Source organism: Anolis carolinensis, chromosome 4, assembly GCF_035594765.1.
Source record: "Anolis carolinensis isolate JA03-04 chromosome 4, rAnoCar3.1.pri, whole genome shotgun sequence".
In the NCBI taxonomy this organism is placed as follows: Eukaryota; Metazoa; Chordata; class Lepidosauria; order Squamata; family Dactyloidae; genus Anolis; species Anolis carolinensis.
This window is the reverse complement of record NC_085844.1, coordinates 97964666-97987349: the sequence shown is the minus strand read 5'-3', so window position 1 is coordinate 97987349 and position 22684 is coordinate 97964666. Positions and strand designations below refer to the sequence as shown.

The following is a 22684-nucleotide window of genomic DNA, read 5'->3' as shown; positions in this document are numbered from 1 at the left end:
TTTCAGAGGTCCAAACAGGTAAAAGTCAAAAGGGGCCATATCAGGGCTGTAGGGTGAGTGAGGCACTACTGACCAGCCCATTTTTGCAATCGCCTGGGTTGTGAAAAATGACGTGTGTGGGCTTGCATTATTGTGATGAAGCTTGATGGAAAAACATATTTTGGTGGTCTCTTCTTTCTTATTGCTTCCTTAAGTTTCTTAAGAATGGTTACATAGGTTTCGCTGTTGATTGTGGCACCATGATGCAGGAAATCAATAAGAATAACACTGTCCCAAAACACTGTTGTCATAACTTTCTGTGCTGATCTGGTAGATTTGAATTCTTTGGGATGTGGAGAACCACTGTCAATAGTGCCTCATCCACCCTACAGGCTGCATGGTTTCAGATTCAATGACTTGAATAACATTAAAACAGCTTTAAAATCATGGGTCATGAAGCAAGATCCTAATTTTTTTCCAGAATGGTTTTGATGCCTGGGTTAAACAATGCTGCAAATGTGTACAAATTGATGGTGACTACGTTGAATGATAGTTCTGTGTTGAGGATAGTTCAGGCTACGATCTGTAGCAACATCTGCTCTTATATATTAATTCATAATGTTTTTATGACACAGGAGGCAAAACTTTTTGGCCCACCCTCGTATATTCCTAAACATGAAAATAGGAACACAAGAAAGGCAAAACCTCTAAGAACATGAAATCATAAGCAGGAATCAAACCAAGAATCTTGAAATACAGAAACCAGGAACTTAGGACTAGAAACCAGGAACTAGAAACTGTTTCCCCCTTTTAAAATGCTGTTCCCTCTAAAAGCCTAGGGACCCAGAAACCACTTAAAAGGCCTCAATCCCTCCATGACACCACTTCGCACATACCTGCTTTTTCTCTCCTTATCTCTAATCCTCTGAGAAAAAAGTTTGTCTTTGTTTTACATTCTGCCTCCTAATGTAAGGACCAGATCAATGCAGTTGAAGTGGTTGGATCCTTAGGGGCAAGTGACCATGTGCTCCTGCAGTTTGCGATACAAAGGAAGGCTGAAACGAAAAAAAGTCAAACCCGCATTCTGGACTTTAGGAGAGCGGACTTCCAAAAAATGAAGGAAATACTGAGTGGCATTCCATGAACACCAATACTAAAAGACAAGTGAGTCAAGGATGGATGGGAGTTTTTCAAAAGTGAAATACTCAAGGCGCAAATGCAAACTGCCAACAAAGAATAAAAACAAGACAAGTGCAAAGAAGTCAGAATGGATGTCTTCTAACTGGTCTAAGACTAAAAAAAAGACATGCACAAGAAGTGGAAAAAGGGAGAATTCACCAAAGAAGAATTCAAACGAATAGCGAACTCTTGTAGGGAAAAGGTTCACAAGGCCAAAGCACAAAACGAGCTCAGGCTTGCCAGACACATTAAAAACAATAAAAAGGGCTTCTTTGCTTACGTTGGTAGGAAAAGGAAGAACAAGGAGGTGATAGTGCCTCTGCAAGGAGAAGATGAGGAAATCCTGACAGGGGATAGGGAAAAGGCAGAACTATTTAATGCCTTCTTTGCCTGTCTTCTCACAAAAAGAAAGCCAGCCTCAACATCAGCAACATGGAGTGAATGAAGGATAGGGGGAAATCCAACCCCAAATAGGGAAAGAAGTCATCCAGGAATACCTGGCTGCTCTAAATGAATTTAAGTCTCCAGGGCCGGATCAGCTACATCCAAGAGTATTGAAGGAACTAGCTGAAGTTATCTCAGAACCACTAGCAATCATTTTTTAGAGTTCTTGGAGAACGGGAGAAGTCCCAGCAGATTGGAGGAGGGTGAATGTGGTCCCTATCCTCAAGAAGGGAAAAAAGGACGACCCAAACAATTACTGTCCGGTTAGCCTCACACTGATACCAGGTAAGATTCTGGAAAAGATCATTAAGGAAGTGGTCTGCAAACACTTAGAAACAAATGCAGTAATTGCTAATAGTCAATACGGATTTACCAAAAACAAATCATGCCAGACTAATCTGATCTCTTTTTTCGATAGAGTTACAAACTGGGTAGATGCGGGGAATGCCGTGGATGTAGCCTATCTGGATTTCAGTAAGGACTTCGACAAGGTCCCTCATGACCTTCTGACAAACAAGTTAGTCAAATGTGGGCTAGGCAAAACTATGATTAGGTGGATCTGCAATTGGTTAAGCGAACAAATCCAAAGGGTGCTCACCAATGCGTCTGCTTCATATTGGAAAGAAGTCACAAGTGGAGTGCCGCAGGGTTCCGTCCTGGGCCCGATTCTGTTCAACATCTTTATTAACGACTTAGATGAAGGGTTAGAAGGCACGATCATCAAGTTTGCAGACGACACCAAACTGGGAGGGATAGCTAACACTCCAGAAGACAGGAGTAGAATTCAAAATGATCTTAACAGATTAGAGAGATGGGCTGAAACTAACAAAATGAAATTCAACAGGGACAAATGCAAAATACTTCACTTAGGCAGAAAAAATGGAATGCAAAGATACAGAATAGGGGACGATGCCTGGCTAGACAGCAGTACATGTGGGAAAGACCTTGGAGTCCTTGTGGACAACAAGTTAAACATGAGCCTACAATGTGATGTGGCGCCGAAAAAAGCTAATGGGATTTTGGTTTGCATAAATAGAGATATAGCGTCTAGATCCAGGGATGTCATGCTACCCCTCTATTCTTCCTTGGCCAGGCCACACCTGGAATACTGTGTCCAATTCTGGGCACCGCAGTTAAAGGGAGATGTTGACAAGCTGGAAAGCATCCAGAGGAGGGTGACTAAAATGATCAAGGGTCTGGAGAACAAGCCCTACGAGAAGCGGCTTAAAGAACTGGGTATGTTTAGCCGGACAGTGGTGGAGGCTCCTTCTTTGGAGGCTTTTAAGCAGAGGCTGTATGGCCACCTGTCGGGGGTGCTTTGAATGAGATTTTCCTGCTTCTTGCAGGAGTTTGGACTGGTTGGCCCACGAGGTCTCTTCCAACTCTACGATTGTATTATTCTATGAATTGATCTGGAAAAACCTTCGTCTCCCACATCCTCCTCCAAGGCTACTCTGGCCTATTCTCATGGGAACTGATATCACTTTCTCCCATTGCCTGAGAATGGCCTGGAGATTCCAAAACATCTCCCTCCAGGGCCCTGCTATCTTCCACAGACTCTTCATAAATTACAGGTTGGAAACCATCATCCCCTTCCTCGTCCTTTGAGCACTCAGAAAGCTCATCCGATGCTTGCCAGGCTACATCATGGCTATCCCTTCCAATTGGCTGACATCTGCAAATTCAGTAAGTATGTCCTACATTTCAAATCATTAATAAATATGGTGAGCAATAATATGGCACTCTACATTCTTCTCCAGGATGTGGAGGAACCATTCAATGAGTTAAAATCCACCTAACTATTATTTATTATTATATATCCCAGTTTTTTCCTTGTACAGGACTCAAGGTTGCATGAATAGTGCAGCAGTAACATACAATTGTGGTTGTACTGATTCCAGAGCAAAAGAATGATGTTACTGAATATAATTTCCACATGGGTGTAGAGTCCCATATAGAGCCTTAGCGAATTCCTGCCCTGAAGCTTGGCTATGCAAACTAAAACAGCAGGAGTCAGAAAAGGTTCCAAAAGTATGGCAGTTACGCCAGCTCTTTGACATTCTATTTCCACTCTTGAAATGGTCTAACTGATTACTTCCATTTGTACTAAACATTAAAGATAAATATGCTGACTTGTGTAAATCTCTTGCAAATACTTAAACATGTGACAATACATTTAATTGATATGGGACATTTTAATCCACAGTGCCCATTACGTACCACTTATGAGTTAGCAAATTTAGTAATTTATGGTAGTCTAGCTAAGCACTATGGTTTTCCATTACTGAAAAGTTAATCTTTTTAAGATGTGAAATGTTAATCAGTCCCAACAGATTGCTGTTCGTGCAGAAATAAAACAATACATATCCAAAGGTACTGGTGTCCTCGTTTTATAGGACAGTGGGGGATTATGACTGTTCATGAAACAATAATCTGCTAAAAATTAATGTTGGCATAATTAAAAATGTTTGCATAGTAAAAGAATGGCCAATTTTAAGATTATAGAAAGCTTGTGAATGAAACAATATATTTATGACTTACATCCCAAGTATTTCACATGAGACAAACTAAGGACCTCGTCCCATGAGCAGGGGGAAAGTGGGGGAAAGCTGGAGGAACCATCTTACTCCATTCCCTCCCACTGAGGTCTGTCTTCTGGGATGGCCAGCCATTCCACATGTCAAGGTCCATCTTTCCCCTGCTTTCCTGACTCCTCAAAATGCATTCTGGGCTCCGTTTCCATCCACTGTGGAAACAGAGTCCCACGGAGTCTCACCAGAAATGGGTTTAGAATCATAGAATCATAGAGTTGGAAGAGACCTCACGGCCCATCCAGTCCAATCCCCTGCAAGAAGCAGGAAAATCTCATTCAAAGAACCCCCGATAGATGGCCATCCAGCCTCTACTTAAAAGCCTCCAAAGAAGAAGCCTCCACCACACTCCGGGGCAGAGAGTTCCACTGCCGAAAAGCCCTCACAGTGAGGAAGTTCTTCCTAATGTTCAGATGGAATCTCCTGATGTCATGTGATAGCCTCAGTGGGAGTCCTGGGAGACTCTGTTTCCGAAACGGAGCCCAGAATCTATGGAACAAGATCTACATATTCTTCCACTTAATCATAAGACTGTCCTGAAGGAGCAATGTGAAGTTGTTTTACATCACAGATAACAAAAAAATTATATAAAATATACTAAAGTTTGGTATGTGTATATCATACAGAACACAAAAACTACTTCAGAATATTTTTACCTGACCCAATACAGATAACTATCTTATTAAATAATTTTGCAGTTCATGTCTATGATTTCTAAATATGACCTTTTATTTGTAGTTTTAAATCTTATCTTCACTCCTTTTCCTGAATCAATTTTGGTTCTTTGAGAATGCTTTTTAAAGTATTCCCTTCCTCAAGTTAAGTTTTTATATAAGAACATGTTCAATACATTCCCTTGATTTTTAGACTTGGATATCTTCGCTTCCTGTAAGTAATTGGCTTGCCACTGTGTGAACAGCATATTAAGTTCATCTTTGGTGTGATTCAGCATGACTTTCATTATGTTCTTCTGTATCTCACACAACTCTACTTTTATTATTTTTAGTATTGCTGGTCCCCTGTATCCACAAATTCTGCATCCATAGAATCAACAATTCACATCTTGTAAAAAAATTAATCCCCAAAACAAACTGATTTTGCCATTTTATATAAGGGATATCATTTCATAATGTCATGTAATGGGACAACCATACACTGATTTTGGTATCGAGATGGTTCTACACAGGCATTAAAACAGTTCCAAGATGTTCACGGGCAGGGTGTCCACAAGATGTACTTTTACAGCCAGGAATAGCATATTTAAAAAACTCACCAGAAATTCTGAAATAAGCCACAAAATCCACTACTGTCAATGAGTGTATCAACTAGACTTGAGACAGAAAATGTGGAGCACTTGTCAAGACAGGGCTAGAGCTGACACATATTAAAAATTCAGAATCAAAGCAAGATCCCTGTCAGACATGCTGCTGCTCATGAGGCTGGGCATAGTGAAATGCATCAGTGCATCCAGACGAGATACAAAAAATATGTGTGGGTTTGGATCAATCTGCATTTAGTGGATCTTTGTAACCACTGTCCCAGCCTTTAACAGTTTCCTGGGGTGCCTGTGTAAGTGCTCTGCAGGAAACCAGCTCATTTTAATCCACACCCTGACTCAGTTTAAATGGCTGTGTAGAATTGCCCTAATGGAAGTCTTGAAACCAAACCCCAGTGGATCTCAAGGGCCCAATGTACTTACTTTTAATATTCAAATTATTTTTTTAAACTTTATTGGCAAAACCCAACCAAAGTTAATGCTCACGTGATTAACTTTCTCTATAAAATAATTGAGGCTTTTAAAAATGGTTAATTTGGGCTAGACTAGACTTTCCGTGGCTAGAAAATAGTGATATTGTGAACTGTAAACAAAATGACCTCTATTTTTGGACTCTCTCTCAAACAAACAATGCACAGTAGGCAACAGAAACAACCTGCATCTGTCTCAGAATGGTGTAAGTGAAGTTTCTCTGTCCACTTCTTCTGCTCATGGTCTTGAATATGCTGATTCAAGACCTAGCGGCACTTGGACAAACGCTGTTCACATCACCTTAGCAAAAATTTAAGCTAAGCATTGTAATATATATTTCCAAGAGGCAAAAATGAATATGCCCTTGCATATAATTTTTTGTATATTATCAGTTTCCTTAAGGAATATTACAATTAGTTCTATAAACCAAATGTTTGTATCAAAAGTATTTCTCTATTCCTGCCTATGTATGTGTGTGTTTATATGTTAAATGCATGATAATAACAAAACTAATCACCACATCCATGTTCTTATCAGATCATGTCCCTTCCTATCATCTTATTTTTTGTTTTAACAGCAATGTAACAGCTACTATTACATTCACTGTGGAATGTAAGCTGACTAAGCCAAGAAAAAAGAGCCTTTGCATATTCTATTTTTAGCAAAGATCACAGCAGATTTAGATTACAGTGGATTAAGAACAAGATTGTAGCAGAGATAGAACACAGGCCAAAATCAAGCTTTTAGTTACACCTGTATAGAACCACTGACCAGGGCAAATTATCTGAACAGTATCTTATTCAGATTATTGTTCCAAGGTTCACAAATCCCCACATGATCCTTACTTTTTCTGGTATGTTAACTGAATTAAATCAATGAATATAAAAAAAAATACCAGTAAGAATTACTCATTGTATTTGAAGTCTGTTTTAAAAAACATTTTTGACATTGTTCCACAGAAATTGGAGTTAATGTGTTCCTTTGTTGTTGATTTTTTTTCTTTACATTAATTATACAGTAATTACATATTTATTAGGCATATCCGTGAAATTAATTCTTACAATTTCTACAGTTTCTTTCATGTCTTCCATTTCTTTGGAAGCATGAAACGGGAAGCCCCCTCCCCACATGAAAATCTGCTCAACACAAAAGCCTGCTATCATGTGCATCAGAACTTGCTTCCTTGTCTTGGAAAGAGAGTGCATTGTAGTGGGGCATGCAGGCAGACAGGCCTGGAGCTCACCTGCAGCTGAGAGGCACTTGTCTGCAGGCACTGGCAGGTGCACGTCCTTTTTGGGTCTGCCTGCACGTCCTGCCACACATGCACTCTCTTTTCAGGAAGAGTGCATGTGTCGAGGGGCATGCAGGCAGGCCCAGAAAGAGCGCATACATGCCAGTACCTGCAGCCAAGCGCCTCTTACTCTAGCGTAGAAAGAACAGCTGCCAGGTAAGAAGAATGAACGCTGGGAAGGGGAGCCAGTGGGGGGGAGGCCCCCTCCCATAATGATCCAATTTTTGGGCCCCAAAACAAAAGAACGGAAGACAATCCTCCCAATTTCGGGAGGCTTACAAAAAATGGATTGGGGCCCCCAGTGAAAGCCGGAACACAAAACGGGACAAGGTTTCCCCCAAATGCACATCCCTAATATTTATTTGGCTGCATATGCCAATATTTCACTCTACAGTAGAGTCTCACTTATCCAACATTCGCTTATCCAACATTCTGGATTATCCAACGCATTTTAGTAGTCAATGTTTTCAATACATCATGATATTTTAGTGCTAAATTCGTAAATACAGTAATTACTACGTAGCATTACTGCATGTTGAACTATTTTTTCTGTCAAATTTGTTGTTAAACATGATGTTTTGGTGCTTAATTTGTAAAATCATAACCTAATTTGATGTTGAATAGGTTTTTCCTTCATCCCTCCTTATTATCCAACATATTCGCTTATCCAACATTCTGCCGGCCCGTTTATGTTGGATAAGTGAGACTCTACTGTAAGTACATAATGAAATAACTTGGAGATGAGACCCATGTGTAAACATAAAGTCCATTTATGTTTCATATATAAAATCTGGAGTTAATTTTATGCAATATTTTGTATAATTTTGCTCGTTAAATAAAGTTTTTATACACTGAACAATCAGGAATCAAAAATGCCACTACCTCGGCCACTCATGAAGTTAATTTCATATATTCAAGCATTTTGAGTTTTGGAATTCTGAATAAGAGATGCTCAACCTGTATTGCCTTGCCTTGCCTAATCAAACACTTAAAGTTATTTCCAGCCTAGACAGTATAAAGCTACCTGGAGAATAGCTGCTCTCTCTTCAAATTGTGACCGGTGAATTATGCATCAGATATGGGGGGTGGAGATATTTCCAAATGAAGAACAAAACATTATTATGTTTTTATTTTCCTTTTTGTGGCACTCCTTGTACCCTGGAAATCTAGGGCTATAGCAGGAGAGCTGATTAAAGTTAAGCTGAGTGTCTGCAGGGCCTTTTCCCCATACATATGGAGACAACTTACAGACTACATGACTCTTAATGTCATAGGATCTCATATATTTTAAATACATATTTGCCTGATTAAGAAATTTGGATGTCACAACTGATTTAATTGACATTTAATTGTCTTTCTGGTTGGCCTTTTAAAGATACCTCTACAATTTGAACTTTGGTATTTCTAGTATAGTGAGCACTGCTGCCTCTACATTTGCAAGGCATCTAGATATGGATGTATACACATAAGGTCATTTTAGTCTTGACAATGAAATTACAATGCATATGAGGATTTTCTACTAAATGTTGCCAATGGGGCTTAACTCTGAGTATGCCCACTGAAAACTGTACTGTTTTGCAGTTATATGCATTCAACTCACCTCCGATTAAAGGCAACCTTACCTTTGGGGTGGGGAGTTGACTAGATTTACTCAGAGGAGGTTTGCCATTGCTTTCCTTTTAGGTTGAGAGACTAAGACTGGCAGTATTGAGAGGCATTGTTAAGTAATGAGAGGAATGGTGAGCTGATTGTACCTTCCAGTCCTCCCTTGCTCATTTTCATTCATTCTCCTCTCATCAGACTTTTAGTGCTTCCCCGTAGGTGCCCGCTATCTTCCTCATCACAATAAGTCTCTGCCCTCAGCTTTTTTCCATGCAAATCTGCCAGAATTCCTTTCCATGGGATCCAACTAAATCGGTATCTAATCCCATTGGACCTTTGAAACAGGGGTGCTGTTTTAAACCACTTCTTTCCATAGGAAGGAGCAATCATGCATTTCAATAAACAGTGATGACAGCTCTCTGCTAAGTAAAATACGAGGGCTATCCAGAAAGTAGGCTACGTTTTGGATTTTAAAAAGATCAAAGTATAGGATAAATCATTACCATATGCAGCTGAAAGACACATCCCAAAACTACAATCTCATGTAATCCCCATTTAAATTTAGCCACATTTCTTATAGATAAATGAGTTTGAAAAGTACTGCACCAGTAAATTTGCCGCCTCTTTCCTCCATTTCCAACAATGGGGGCGTGGCTGGCAGCGCAGAGTTTTGGCTACGCTGCAGGAAGGGTGAAGAGCTGACGACACAAGCAGAAAATTTACTGGTGCAGTACTTTTCAAACTCATTTATCTATAAGAAATGTGGCTAAATTTAAATGGGGATTACATGAGATTGTAGTTTTGGGATGTGTCTTTCAACTGCATATGGTAAATGATTTATCCTATACTTTGACCTTTTTAAAATCCAAAACGTAGCCTGCTTTCTGGATAGCCCTCGTATTATAATTGGAACAAACCAGCAAAGGAAAACTGCCTGTTCTCTGTTCTGCAATGCCTCTATTATGCTCTATCTTGTCATTAATAATTTTTAAAAAGAAATTTGCGAAGGGAAGGAGTTATTATGTACTTCCATAAAGAAGGTTGAGAGCTCATTGCTAAAGACCATCAGAACACCCCTTTTCACCATGGCAAGCTCCGAAACAGAACAGAGACTGTCATGGATGCCATCACATACTGTTTTGAGCCAAAATAACGGGCCCTTAGTGTTATTTTGGCTAAATTCACAATTTATCTCCATGATTAGAGATCTGCCCAATTTCCTGATTGCTCTGTACTTCTGAGACAGAGGGGGAGGGGACAACTGGAAGTTGTCTGATGGCAGCAGTGACCCCCAGTAAATTTATGGTGGCTGCCTGTAAAATTGGGGAGGGGGTTGTAAGTGTGACAAGGTGGTCATTCACTGTAGCCGAGTGGAATTCCAAGGCTGGCCAGTAATGTGAAACCTGGTCTCCTGGAGTCCTAGTCAAAGATTAAAACAACTACAGCACTGAGTATGCATTGTACTGTTAGATTAACATTTCTACAGATTTTATGAATTTCTCTCAAATTATCTAAAGACCACCCTGAAACTGAAGCAAGGCAGCAGTAGCATCCTATTGTATTCTTCTCAGCAAGTTCTAGAAAAGTGGTCAGGACTGAAGTCATGATCGATGGAGCAAAACTAGAGGGAAACTAATTATCAGACTTCAAGAGACCTAGGACAGGGATAGATCTTCACTGTCTCTTAGGACAGTAATCCTAAATATAGAGAAAAAATAACACTTGAGTGGTTGGAAAACATTATCTTGGAGGTGTTAGAAGAGCCAAATCAATGATTAAAATCTGCAGGGAAGACATGTAAGTGGGTGTTTGCCAATCTGATAGATTTCAAGCAATTTTGGAAAGAAAAATGGGCATAAATCAAAAGATCCAAATGCACAAAACTGTTCAAAACTTACCCAGGAAAAATGGTGTCTATCATTGCTGTCAAATATATTTTACTAAGTATTGGCACAAGAGGATATGTGCTTATGGAACCAACAAGAGCCATATTTGGTTATTTCGCTTTCTGCCACAATATGACTATTTTGCACATCCACCAGTTTCAATTCTACTTCCATTCCAGGTTGTAACAAAACATGGAAATGACAAAGTGAGGGAATTCTCCTGCAAAGGACTATATGGTCATATCTTGAATTAACAAGCTTTAATCATATGAATGCTAGGTTTCTGGTTTACCACTTCCTCTGCATAAGAAAGGGGCTGTGGTGGTGCAATGGATTAAACCCTTGTGCTGGCTGAACTGCTAACCTGAAGGTTGGCAGTTCGAATCCGCAAGCTGGAGTGAGCTCCCGTCTTTCAACCCTAGCTTCCCATGCGGGGACATGAGAGAAGCCTCCCAGCAGGATGGAAACACATCCAGGCATCCTCTGGGCAACATCTTTATAGACGGCCAATTCTCTCACACTAGAAGTGAACCAATTCACTTCTGACACGATTTTAAAAAGCACAAGAAAAGGAAACCAGTGTTTACTAAACTTTCAGATTTTGTAAGAACAAAAAAATTAAGAAACTACCCTAAAGGCACCAGATTGCACATAAATATGACTATAAATGAGCAGATACATACAAAGAAAAAAAACTCTATTTGTGTGTAAATATTCCTAAAAACATTTTGCAGGGTGGTTGACTGATTTCTGAGATATTTTAACGTGTCCTTTGTGATCATGACATGCCATCTTTTTCTTCTCTCTCGGTTAACATTTGTCTGAAGCTTTGATATTATCAATGCTTTATCTCAGATCTGTGTGCAGAACTGTGTGTTAAGAACTCTTAAACATTGATATATAACTTTTCACTTTAAGATATATTTTTCTCTGTGTGTATTTTGCCCAGTACCTACACAAGCAGTTAGAATAGCAAACATTCACTGTTTTTTCAACATCGTGGGTTTTCTTTATCTCCTTGTATCATTATTTCTCAGGATGTTTCCCAGATATTCAAGATCAAGCAATGTGCATCTGTCTCATGTCTACACAGAAATATTTCTCTTTAACCATCACAGCCATTACAAGGAGGAAAATAGTCCAGACAGCTCTGAACATAAAATTATCTGATCTTGTTGGCTGTGCTGCAAAATATGTTATGTAAGTAACACATTATTTTGGAAGGTGATCGTGGTGTGCACATATCTTGGATTTAATGAGACTTCAGACTAACAAGCAAAGAATTTTCTAAGACAACAGACAAAGGCCAATAGGCAAAACAGAAATTCTCTTCGTAGGTAAAAAAATATAGCTGTAAATGCTGCTATTCATAATACCTCATACCCACATAATGACCTTAACTGTTGCTAATTAGTGTGCTGGGTAGTCATGATCTGTTGGTAAAAGTCTAAAAACAATGTCCATCTATTTTTTTGGAGAAATCAAAGGTGAAAGCAATCAACACTCCTGGGAATTCTTATGTAGTCCTTATAACATGAGGAAAAAACATGTTATTGTGTGGTGGGAGGGAGAGAGAAAGCACATCTCTATATATACAAAAGTCGAAGTATGTATGTTGGTTTGTATCACAAAGACTCCTACGTGGCTTGATGGACCTGGATCAAACTTGGCATAGATACCCTTTATTCCCAACTTAAAATAAGGGCAGAGTTTGAATTTTAAAAACTCATCCCTTTCAGACCCAGAGCAGACTGAAAGAAAAGGCCCAAGTAACCATAAGAGTATTTCTTTTTAAACACAGATCATTATAGTTTTTCTGAGAGGAATGCTGAGATTGCTATCCACTATGATTATAATGCTGCTTTAGCTCTTGTGTCATAAAACACAATTTGCTAATGCAGATTTATAGCACCAGGCTATTAAGTACTTAATTGTGCATTTTATATTGATGAGATTTTTAACAGAAGTTTTTTAAATGGAATATTGTGTTAATTATTTGAACACCAATTTCAGTGTAATCTACCAACTATCTTTGTAAAAAAAAACCTGGATTTATTCACGCCAAGAAATGTATTGTAATCTTGTTACAATTTGAAATTTAAAGGCCAAATATTGCACATATAAATCCTAATGGTTTTTGTAGGACTTGACTGACATAAATTGTGCATTTCTCGAGATTAATTATTTCATCCTGGACAGATTTCAGCTTTTCAATTACATAGAATATTGGCCCTTTGGTGTAATTAAACAGAAGGTATTGTATACTACATAAACAGATATTCTGGAATGCCTCAAAGGTTCATCTACAATGTGGAATATGCCCGAACAATTTTTAGCTCTTCCCACAGTGTTTAGAAATATTTATGAGAATATATACAGACTGAGAGAAATGCTTATATTGTTACCTACTAAAATTATAATGCTGCTTTAGTTCTTGTGGCATAAAGCACAATAGAGGTACAATAAGAAACAAAACAAACAAAACAAACATGAGAAATTGAATCTTTTTTCTCATTGCACTTGACGGAAAATTGATATATTTACTAATTTGTCCCCAGATGTGCAACTACAGACAGTGTGATGCTTGTTATGATTCTTAATTGTTTCTTATTATGCTATTTAGCAAACTGCAGAAATGTAATGAAAATAAAAGATCTGTCAAAAAAGGAAAGAAGTATAAATGCCATGTGTGAGAGTCAGGAGCTAGCATGGAGCAGTGATTTGAATGTTCGGCTAGGGGTCCATCTACACCAGTGCTTCTCAACCTGGGGGTCAGGACCCCTGGGGGAGTCGCAAGGGGGGTTCAGAGGGGTTGCCAAAAACCAGTAATTTTCTGTTGGTCATGGGGGTTCTGTGTGGGAAGTTTGGCCAAATTCAATCATTGGTAGGGTTCAAGGGGCTCTTTGATTGTAGTTGAACTATAAATCCCTGCAACTACAACTCCCAAATGTCAAGGTCTATTTTCCCCAAATTCCACCAATGTTCAAATTTGGGCATATTGAGTATTTGTGCCAAGTTTGGTCCAGATCCATCATTGTTTGGAGTCCACAGTGCTCTCTGGATGTAGGTGAACTACAACTCCAAAACTCAAGGTCAATACCCACCAAACCCTTCCAGTATTTTCTGTCCATCGTGCGAGTTCTGCGTGCCAAGTTTAGTTCAGTTCTATCGTTGGTGGAGTTCAGAATGTTCTTTGAGTGTAAGTGAACTATAAATCCCAGCAACTACAACTCCCAAATGACAGAATTATCCCCCCCCCCAACCCCACCAGTATTCAATTTTGGGTGCATCAGGTATTTGTGCCAAATTTGGTCCAGTGAATGAAAATACATCCTGCGTATCAGATATTTACATTACAATTCATAACAGTAGCAAAATGACAGTTATGAAGTAGCAACAAAAACAATTTTATGGTTGGGGGTCACCACAAAATGAGGAATTGTATTGTGGCATTAGGAGGGTTGAGAACCACTGATCTACACTGTCAAATTAAAGCAGTTTGATACCTTTTAGGTGTCATGGTTAAATGCTATGGGATCATGGGAGTTATAGTTTTACAAAGTCTTAGCCTTCTCTACTAAATAGTGGTGGTGTCTCATCCAACGACAACACCCATGATTCCACAGTACTGAACCATGGCAATTAAAGTAATATCAACCTGCATTAATTCTACAATATAGATGAGCCCTAGAATTTGGGAAGAATGGGGCTCAAATCCCTGGTCAGTCTTGGAAAGCCATATGTGACCTTGGATGCCCTCTCAGCTTCAGAGGAAAACAACGACAAGCCTCTTCTAAGCAAATCTTGCTGAGAAAACCCCGTGACAAGGGTTGCTATAAGCTGGAAACAACTTGAAGGCACACAACAACAACAAATTCTGAGAGCAGGCTATATGGAAAAGACTGAACTTTACCTGTCCCACAAAAACAAGCTTCTAAAACTTTGTTACTGCATGTAATGCTCTTTAGAATATTAAACATACACATACAATGTTCCCTCACTTATCGCTGGGGTTAGGTTCCAGGACTACCCTCCATAAGTGAAAGTAGGGCCGCTATATTTATTTTAATATTTATACATTATTTAGTAGTTATACACCTTTTTAAGTCTTTATCAACCAATCGTGTGTTGATAAATCGCCTCCTCCTCCTGTTGCCATTTGGGCTCCTTTTCTCTCCCTTTGGCTTCTCCTTCGTCCCTTCCTTAGGCTGTAAAATGTATTTTTTATGAATAGTCTTTTAGAGTTTATAGAAAAACCGTGAAACAGCGAATCCACGAAAAGTGAACTGCAAAGCAGTGAGGGAACACTGTACATGCATACATACATGCAAACAAACAAACCCTCATACAGATACATGCACATACTGTGTTTCCCCGAAAATAAGACAGTGTCTTATATTAATTTTTGCTCCCAAAGATGTGCTAGGTCTTATTTTCAGGGGATGTCTTATTTTTCCATGAAGAAGAATTCGCATGTATTGTTGAACAAAAAAGAACATTTATTATATACTGTACAGTAGTTGTCATCACAAACCAACATAACCAGACAAACTCTGAATCCTATCAAGAATTTCTTGTTACTACCATTATTTCCATGTACAACTAGTATGTACATTTACCAATCCTGCATGCTCTGGTGTTCTGTTTGGCAGGCGCTGGGCATGCTTCCAAACAAAAACGTTGCTAGGTCTTACTTTCGGGGGAGGCCTTATATTTAGCAATTCAGCAAAACTTCTACTAGGTCTTAATTTTCGGGGATGTCTTATTTTCAGAGAAACAGGGTATATACTTTGTCCCTCCCTTCTCTCTCTATTGGTGCACACACACAAACACACAACTGACGTGTCATGCACTGCCTTAGAACAATGCTCTAAGACCTCAAGATAAACTACAGTAGAGTCTCACTTATCCAAGCTAAACGGGCCGGCAGAAGCTTGGATAAGCAAATATCTTGGATAATAAGGAGGGATTAAGGAAAAACCTATTAAACATCAAATTAGGTTATGATTTTACAAATTAAGCACCAAAACTTCATGTTATACAACAAATTTGACAGAAAAATTAGTTCAATACGCAGTAATGTTATGTTGTAATTACTGTATTTACGAATTTAGCACCAAAATATCACGATATATTAAAACATTGACGACAAAAATGGCTTGGATTATCCAGAGGCTTGGATAAGCGAGGCTTGGATAAGTGAGATTTTACTGTATTATGAATCCAGACAATCCTAGTGTGTTAGTGAGCAAAGTGAAGTTTTCATTTTCTCAGAAGATCAAGAGTTGGAGGAACTAGTCCAAGTCTGTTTGATTTTTATTGCACATTTCTGCTCCCAGGATGGCATAGGCCTCAGGATATCTAATGTTATAGAACTGTGATAGCAGAATGGCATTGCTGGAGGTTATTCAACACTTGATTAATCCAACTGTAAAGTTTCTTAAGAAGGTTCTGTATACTTATGCCCTTGCGAACAGTACCTGGGATATTTAATCTTTCATTTCCTTAATCTTTTTTATACCTTTACCTTTAAAAAAAATTCCTTTTAAACTCTCAGAACTCGGTATCATGTCACGATTAAACATGCAGGAACACACAATCAAAACACTCCCAACAGACAGCCATCCAGTCTCTGTTTAAAAACCTTTAAAGAAGACTCCACCACCCAGCAAAGCAGCATTTTTCACTGGCAAACAACTCTTACCATAAGGAAATTCTTTCTAATGTTTAGGCGGAATCTTTTTCCCTGCAGTTTGAACCCATTGCTCTAGAGCAGCAGTAAACAAGCTTGACCTCAATGTGACATCTTTTCACATATTTAAACATGCCTATCATGACCCCTCTCAGCCTTCTTCCATCCAAACTAAACTTAGCTAACTCCCTCAGCCAACCCTCTTATGGCTTGGTTTCCAAACCTTTGACCATTTTAGTTGCCCTCCTTGGGACTCGTTTCAGCTTATCTATATCTTTCTTGAATTGTGACACCCAAATTGGGACACAGGGTTCCAGGTGAGGTCTGACCAAAGCAGAATAGACTGTGACTGTGACTGTCTTCGATCTGTATGCTGTGCTCCTTTTGATGCAGCCTAGTATTGCATTGGCTTTTTAAACTGCCACATCACACTGATGACTCATATTCAGCTTTTTCTACTAAGACTGGTAGATCCCTTTCTCATGGACTGTTTTCAAGTCAAGTGTCGCCCATGCTATATCTGTACGTTTCATTTTTATTGACAAAGTTCCAACTCCCTGTTTGAAATCATTTTGTTAGTTTTGTTCTAGCTCTCTAATATCTTGATGTCATTTTGGTCCTGTCCTCTGGGCAATAGTTATCCCTTCCAATTTGGTGTCATCTGAAAACATGAAAAGCATGTTTTCTATTCCACCATTAAGTCTTGGATAACAATGTGGAATAGCACTGACCCCAGGACAGAACTCCCCACTATGGTGCCCCTCTTCAGGATGAAGAGGAGTTATTTACTGGTTAGCACACTTTGGGTTAATAATAATAATAATAATTATTATTCTTGTATCCCGCCACCATCTTCACAAAGAGACTCGGGGTGGCTTGCACCTGGCACAAAGTACCTAAAAACATAAAACAAGAAGTATATCTAAAATAAAAATACAAATTAAACAAATAAGCATTTAAACCACTACTTAAAACTCAGGTTAAAATGGCATTCATCAATCCAATAACAATTAGCTGTGGTAAATGTAGCCAGGCTGTAACACTAGGGCAAGGGATAAGTGCAAATCTATGACCATGGGACAAGGGCATGGGATGGAGTACAAGGCTCCATAAAAATTCCACTGGTCAACTGGGGCCTAGGCGTTTTCAAAAAATTGTTTGAACAGCCAGGTCTTCAGGTTCATATGAAAAAGGACAGTGTGGGGTCTTGCCTAATCTTCCAGGGGAGGGCGTTCCAGAGCCGAGGGGACACCACCGAGAAGGCCCTCTCCCTCATGCCCACCAACCATATTTGAGACAGAGGTGGGACTAAGAGGAGGGCCTCCCCGGCCGATCTCAGAGTTCAGCCAGTCAACTATTTCCCACCTAACAATAGCATTACTCGACCCATATTTTGTTAGCTTCTTTGTGATAATGTCATGGGGAACTTTATCAAAGGACTTCCTGAAATAGAGAGTCAATCTTAATGAGTCAACTGAAAGGACAAACAGCAAAGGAAGAAAAACAAGGCATGAGAAACCAAAAACAAAAACAATGTTTGGGGGAGTAGAGTAACTTTGCTGAAGGTTAAGTAGTGAGTGCCATGAATCCCGGGTGGGTAAAGTAGAGGGCAGAGCCGGTCCAACAATGAGGCGAATTAAGCAGTCACTTTGGGCGCAAAACATACGGGGGCGCAGTTGAGACTGCTTTTTCTGTTGATTTCTTGTAAAACATAATGTTTTGGTGCTTAATTTGTAAAATCTTAATGTAATTTGATGTTTAATAGGATTTTCCTTAATCCCTCCTTATTATCCAACATTTTCGCTTATCCAATGCTTTTATTTTTCAGTGATTGGTTGGGGGGGGGGCGCCAAAATTCTGTTCGCCTACACTTGAAAAATACCTAGGGCCGGCTCTGGTAGAGGGACGGCTTGGGGACGCAGAGAGGGAGAGTCCATGAAGCCCTGTCCCTCCCTCCCTCCCTCCTTCCCTCCTTCAAGGCTCACCCGCTTATTGCGGTCGGTCTCCCGGACATGTTCCTCATCGGGCCCCTGTCGGATGAGGGTCTTGAGGGCGGCAGCATTGTTGGTGCAGCAGGTGCGGAAAAAGGAGGGTGGTGGCTCAGGGCTGGGTGACCCCTCCGACTCACCAAGAGACCAGATCTCCTCTCTCTCCTCCACCTCGTCTTCTTCCCCATCCCGCGGTGGGTAGAAGGAGTCCTCCGAGGCCAGGCTCCGTGTTTCCAGCAAATCTGAGAAGTCTGCCAAGTCTTCATAGTCCTCCTCATAGTTCTCCACCTCCTCCTCGCCAGGTGCCCCCTCCCCTTGTGAGACAGACACAACAACAACAGCATGGCCTCCTCCGAGGGGCTCCGCTTGGGCCTCGACTCCCGAGGGCCCCCCGTGGTCGAAGGGTGGGGGCTGGAGGTGCTTCGTGGAGGGGCTCCGTCCTTCCCCGGCTGCCTTCCCATCTCCGGAGAGAAGTACCATCGCCACCTCGCCTCCCTAGTGCCAGATTTTGGACAAACCAGGCTCTCTGCTGTTTAAGTTATGAGGCCCCTTCCTTGAGCCTTGAAGCTCAGCCTGGTCGGCCTACACTTCCTGCTTTGTGGCACACTCCTATAGACTATCAACTCTATCATAATGTCTGGAATCGCTCCCTCCGAAACAGAACACCTTCAAATTTAAAATTGCACATAACCAAAATCCATCGTCAGCTAGGTCAATGGGCCTTGTGCTTAAGCACACCTAAGCACAATGGTAAATCCAGCACTGTCTCTGCCAAAGTGAATACTTTTCCTGCCCAAAGTGAGGGGAATAATGATAATGATAATGATAATGATAACTTTAGTTTTATATCCCGCCACCATCTCCCAGAAGGGACTCAGGGCAACTTACATGGGGACCAAGCCCAGCATAAACAAAGATTACAAGCTATAATACCACACAAACAATCTAATTAAAATAATTAAAAACAGCAGAGTAAAAACATAAAAATACGTCAACCAACATCAACAACCTGTCAATTCAAGGGGCAAAATGGCCTCCCATCCAGAAAGGAGCGGAAGACTTTCAGGGAGAGACAAAAGCAGGGAGAAAAAGGAGAAAAACAGCAGCAGAAGCCCAGCCTGGCGTGGACGTCCAAGGCAAAAGGCTTCAACTTGTCTCTTCAGCCCATAAGTCTCAAACCAGAGCCATGAAGGCAGAGGAAAAGAAACCTCCCTTCTCAGAAGGGTCCCTCAACACCTAGCCAAACCCAGCTTGGAGGACTTTAGGATGACACGACTAAACCAGTGTCCTCTAGCAGAGGAAAAGAGAGAGAGGATACACAGAGAAGCCACTGAAATCCATTAAGTATGTGGGCAACTTCAACAGAAGGGAGGAAACCATGAAAACGAACTAAATCTGGCTACCAGTATTAAAAAAAAACCTTTAAAATCAGAACAGTAAATAAAGCTTCTTGGCAGGGGGTTGGACAGGATGGCCCATGAGGTCTCTTCCAACTCTACTATTCTATGATTCTAGAGCAACACTCAGAAAACAGGGGAATTCCAGATAGGAAACAATCAGGGCCAGCGAACACCTTCCAACAAAGGATTCCCCCAGGCAGGAATCAGCCAGGCCTTGAAGCTGCAAGGCTTTTCAATGCTAATCAAAGTGATTAATTGCAACATTCCAGCAGACATGAGCCCTTTCTCCCACCCTGGACCTTCCACAGATATATAAACTTCACCTGCATAGTTTTCCAACAGACCTCACAACCTCTGAGGATGCCTGCCATAGATGTGGGCGAAACGACAGGAGAGAATGCTTCTGGAACATAGCCACAAAGGTTGGGAAACTCACAGCAACCCTGGGAGAGGATACCTTTAAAAGCACTTAAAACTCCCAACTTGCGGATCTTGAAAGGAAAAAGAAGCAGAAGACATAGAAACCACTTTCCTCCAGGGACAAAGCACAAAAAAGTCCAGCAAAAAAAGTTAAGGGAAAAGCACCTTCTTCATTGTGCAGAGGGAATGTATCCTAATACAGGCTCTCAGAACTCTTCTCTAGATCTCAGCCACTTTCTCTATCCATCCAAATACACCTGACTGGCAAAAGGCGCTTCCAAGATGCTGTTGTCTCGACTGAAATCTTCGGAGCAGGAAAGAAATCTGAGCGAGGCGACTCCAAGCGTTTGGGGCGACGAGGCGTTGCTTTCATCCCGGATGGGAAGATGAGAGGGGAAGACTCCCTGCCGCGTTTGCGTTGGAAGGAAGGCGATCGTGGGCTTTTTCCCAGCTAAAGCGATGCAGCAAGGCAAGGAAAGAGGGAGGGAGGGAGCAAAAGGACAGCTTAAAGCCCCGAAGCAGCTTCGAGGGAAGGCACCCAAGCGCCCGCCCCGTCCCCAGGACTCTTGGCAGCGGCTCCTAATCCGATCAAGCCGAAGATTGAGCCTGTTGACATTAGGGACCGCTTCACAAAAGGGATGGGCTTCCAGGAGGCAGTGAGGACAGGAAAATGAGGCGTCTTCAGCTCCGGGGCTTGGCCTTTTGCACCATCTCTCTCCTTTCGGGACATTCTTCCTCCAGGGCAGCCCTTTGGCAGTCCTTTGTTACTTATCAGACGCTTTCCAGAGCCATGGCTTTGGAGAAACTTAAAAGAACAATAGGTTCCCCTAAAACTGTGGAGACCAAAATCCACTGCTTGTGGTAATATGAAAATAACCAAATAAACTCAATGTATATATTACAATAACCTATATCCAAAAAACATGACTGTTCCAATCGCATAGAAGTAGAAACCAGCGGTTCTTCTCTTGAAGTATAAAGCCAAGTTTTTCATGTAAGTAAATGTCCTGTTCTCTGTTACGTATGAGTAGACTCCAGTTCTCATATAACTTGACTCAAACCTGCAACCGGTTTCGACTCACAGGAGTCTTCGTCAGGCGGTTGGGTCTACAAATAATACATATCATAAATATATACATGCAATCAAAAAAAATTGTACAGAAAGTTTGCGAAAAAGTTTACAAAAAAGTATATTCAGGCACTCTACTTACTTCAATAATCAACAAAGTTTCAACTTTTGAGGTGAGAAATTCACCATCAGTTTTCTGAATAGGTGGATCCTAAGGGGACATAGATAGTGGCTAAAGGTAGTATTACATTATGACATGAATAATAGAACATATATAGAAGAATATAAAATCTGTGAACCCAAAAAAGGCTATGATACTCACAGTTTATCTTTATTAAACCATGTACTCTGCAAGGAGTTTTATTCTGTGGCGAGTATAGGATAGAACTGGCTCAAACCATTATTAATGTAGCTAATCCATTGGTCAGGTGATGATCATTATTGGTTCCATAATTTTTTACCTAGGGGTAAAGCCTACTCTGTTACAAAAAACATACATATGAATTGGTGTTATTTAGCCCTTTTGGATGTTCTGTTTGCAGGTTAAAGATCCAGAAGGATTCCCATTGTAAGAGTTTAGTTTGGAAATCCATGTCTCTGGGTGGAGTAACCACCTCTAAAATCTGTACTTGAAAAGATTCAGGGCTATGGTTCAGGTCCACAAAATGCTTATATAGGATAGAGTCCATGGAGTGTTTCCTGATCTTACTCTTGTGTTCAATGATTCTGAGCTTGATCTCTCTGCTTGTTTGGCCAATATAAGTAAGCAAGCAAGGACAAGTGATAGCATATATTACACCTTTCGTGGAGAAACTTCCCAGGACTTAACACTTGAGAAGCAATCGAGTCGCCAGGAGTGGCAAAGAAGTACAAAAGGACCTGCACGACCTGTCGGCATTTTGTGTACAGGTTGAGTAAATATCCCTTGGTCAGAAACGCTTGGGGCTAGGAGTGTGTTGGATTGAGGCTTTTGAAACACCTGGATTTTGCATAGGCCGGTGGTCTCCTAGGATGGGAAATTCAAGTTATTATCATGGGGAAAAGGTGTCTCCACTGAAGCTTTCTCATCTTGTTGTTTTCACAACAAGGATTTCAAAATACAGTAGAGTCTCACTTATCCAACATAAACTGGCCGGCAGAACATTGGATAAGCGAATATGTTGGATAATAAGGAGAGCTTAAGAAGAAGCCTATTAAAGATCAAATTAGGTTATGATTTTACATATTAAGCACCAAAACATCATGTTATACAACAAATTTGACAGAACAAGTAGTTCAATACGCAGTAATGTTATGTTGCAATTACTGTATTTACGAATTTGCTGTCTTGGACAGCAACAGCTCCCAAAGTGACCCATTTAAGGTGGAATCAGGTGTCAAGCAGGGATGTGTTATT

The 22684-nt window shown here is 40.5% G+C and overlaps 1 protein-coding gene across 1 annotated transcript in view; it reads right to left on the bottom strand.

Annotated features, from left to right (window-relative positions):
- The window catches only part of ankrd33b (ankyrin repeat domain 33B), a 76919-nt gene extending 55301 nt beyond the window's left edge, over window positions 1-21618 (bottom strand). Inside the window, exon 1 of the mRNA XM_003219818.4 lies at window positions 18397-21618. Coding sequence (XP_003219866.2) covers window positions 18397-18879 — 483 coding nt within the window. The 5' untranslated portion in view covers window positions 18880-21618. The remainder of the gene's footprint in view (window positions 1-18396) is intronic.
- Between the last annotated feature and the right edge of the window lie 1066 nt (window positions 21619-22684).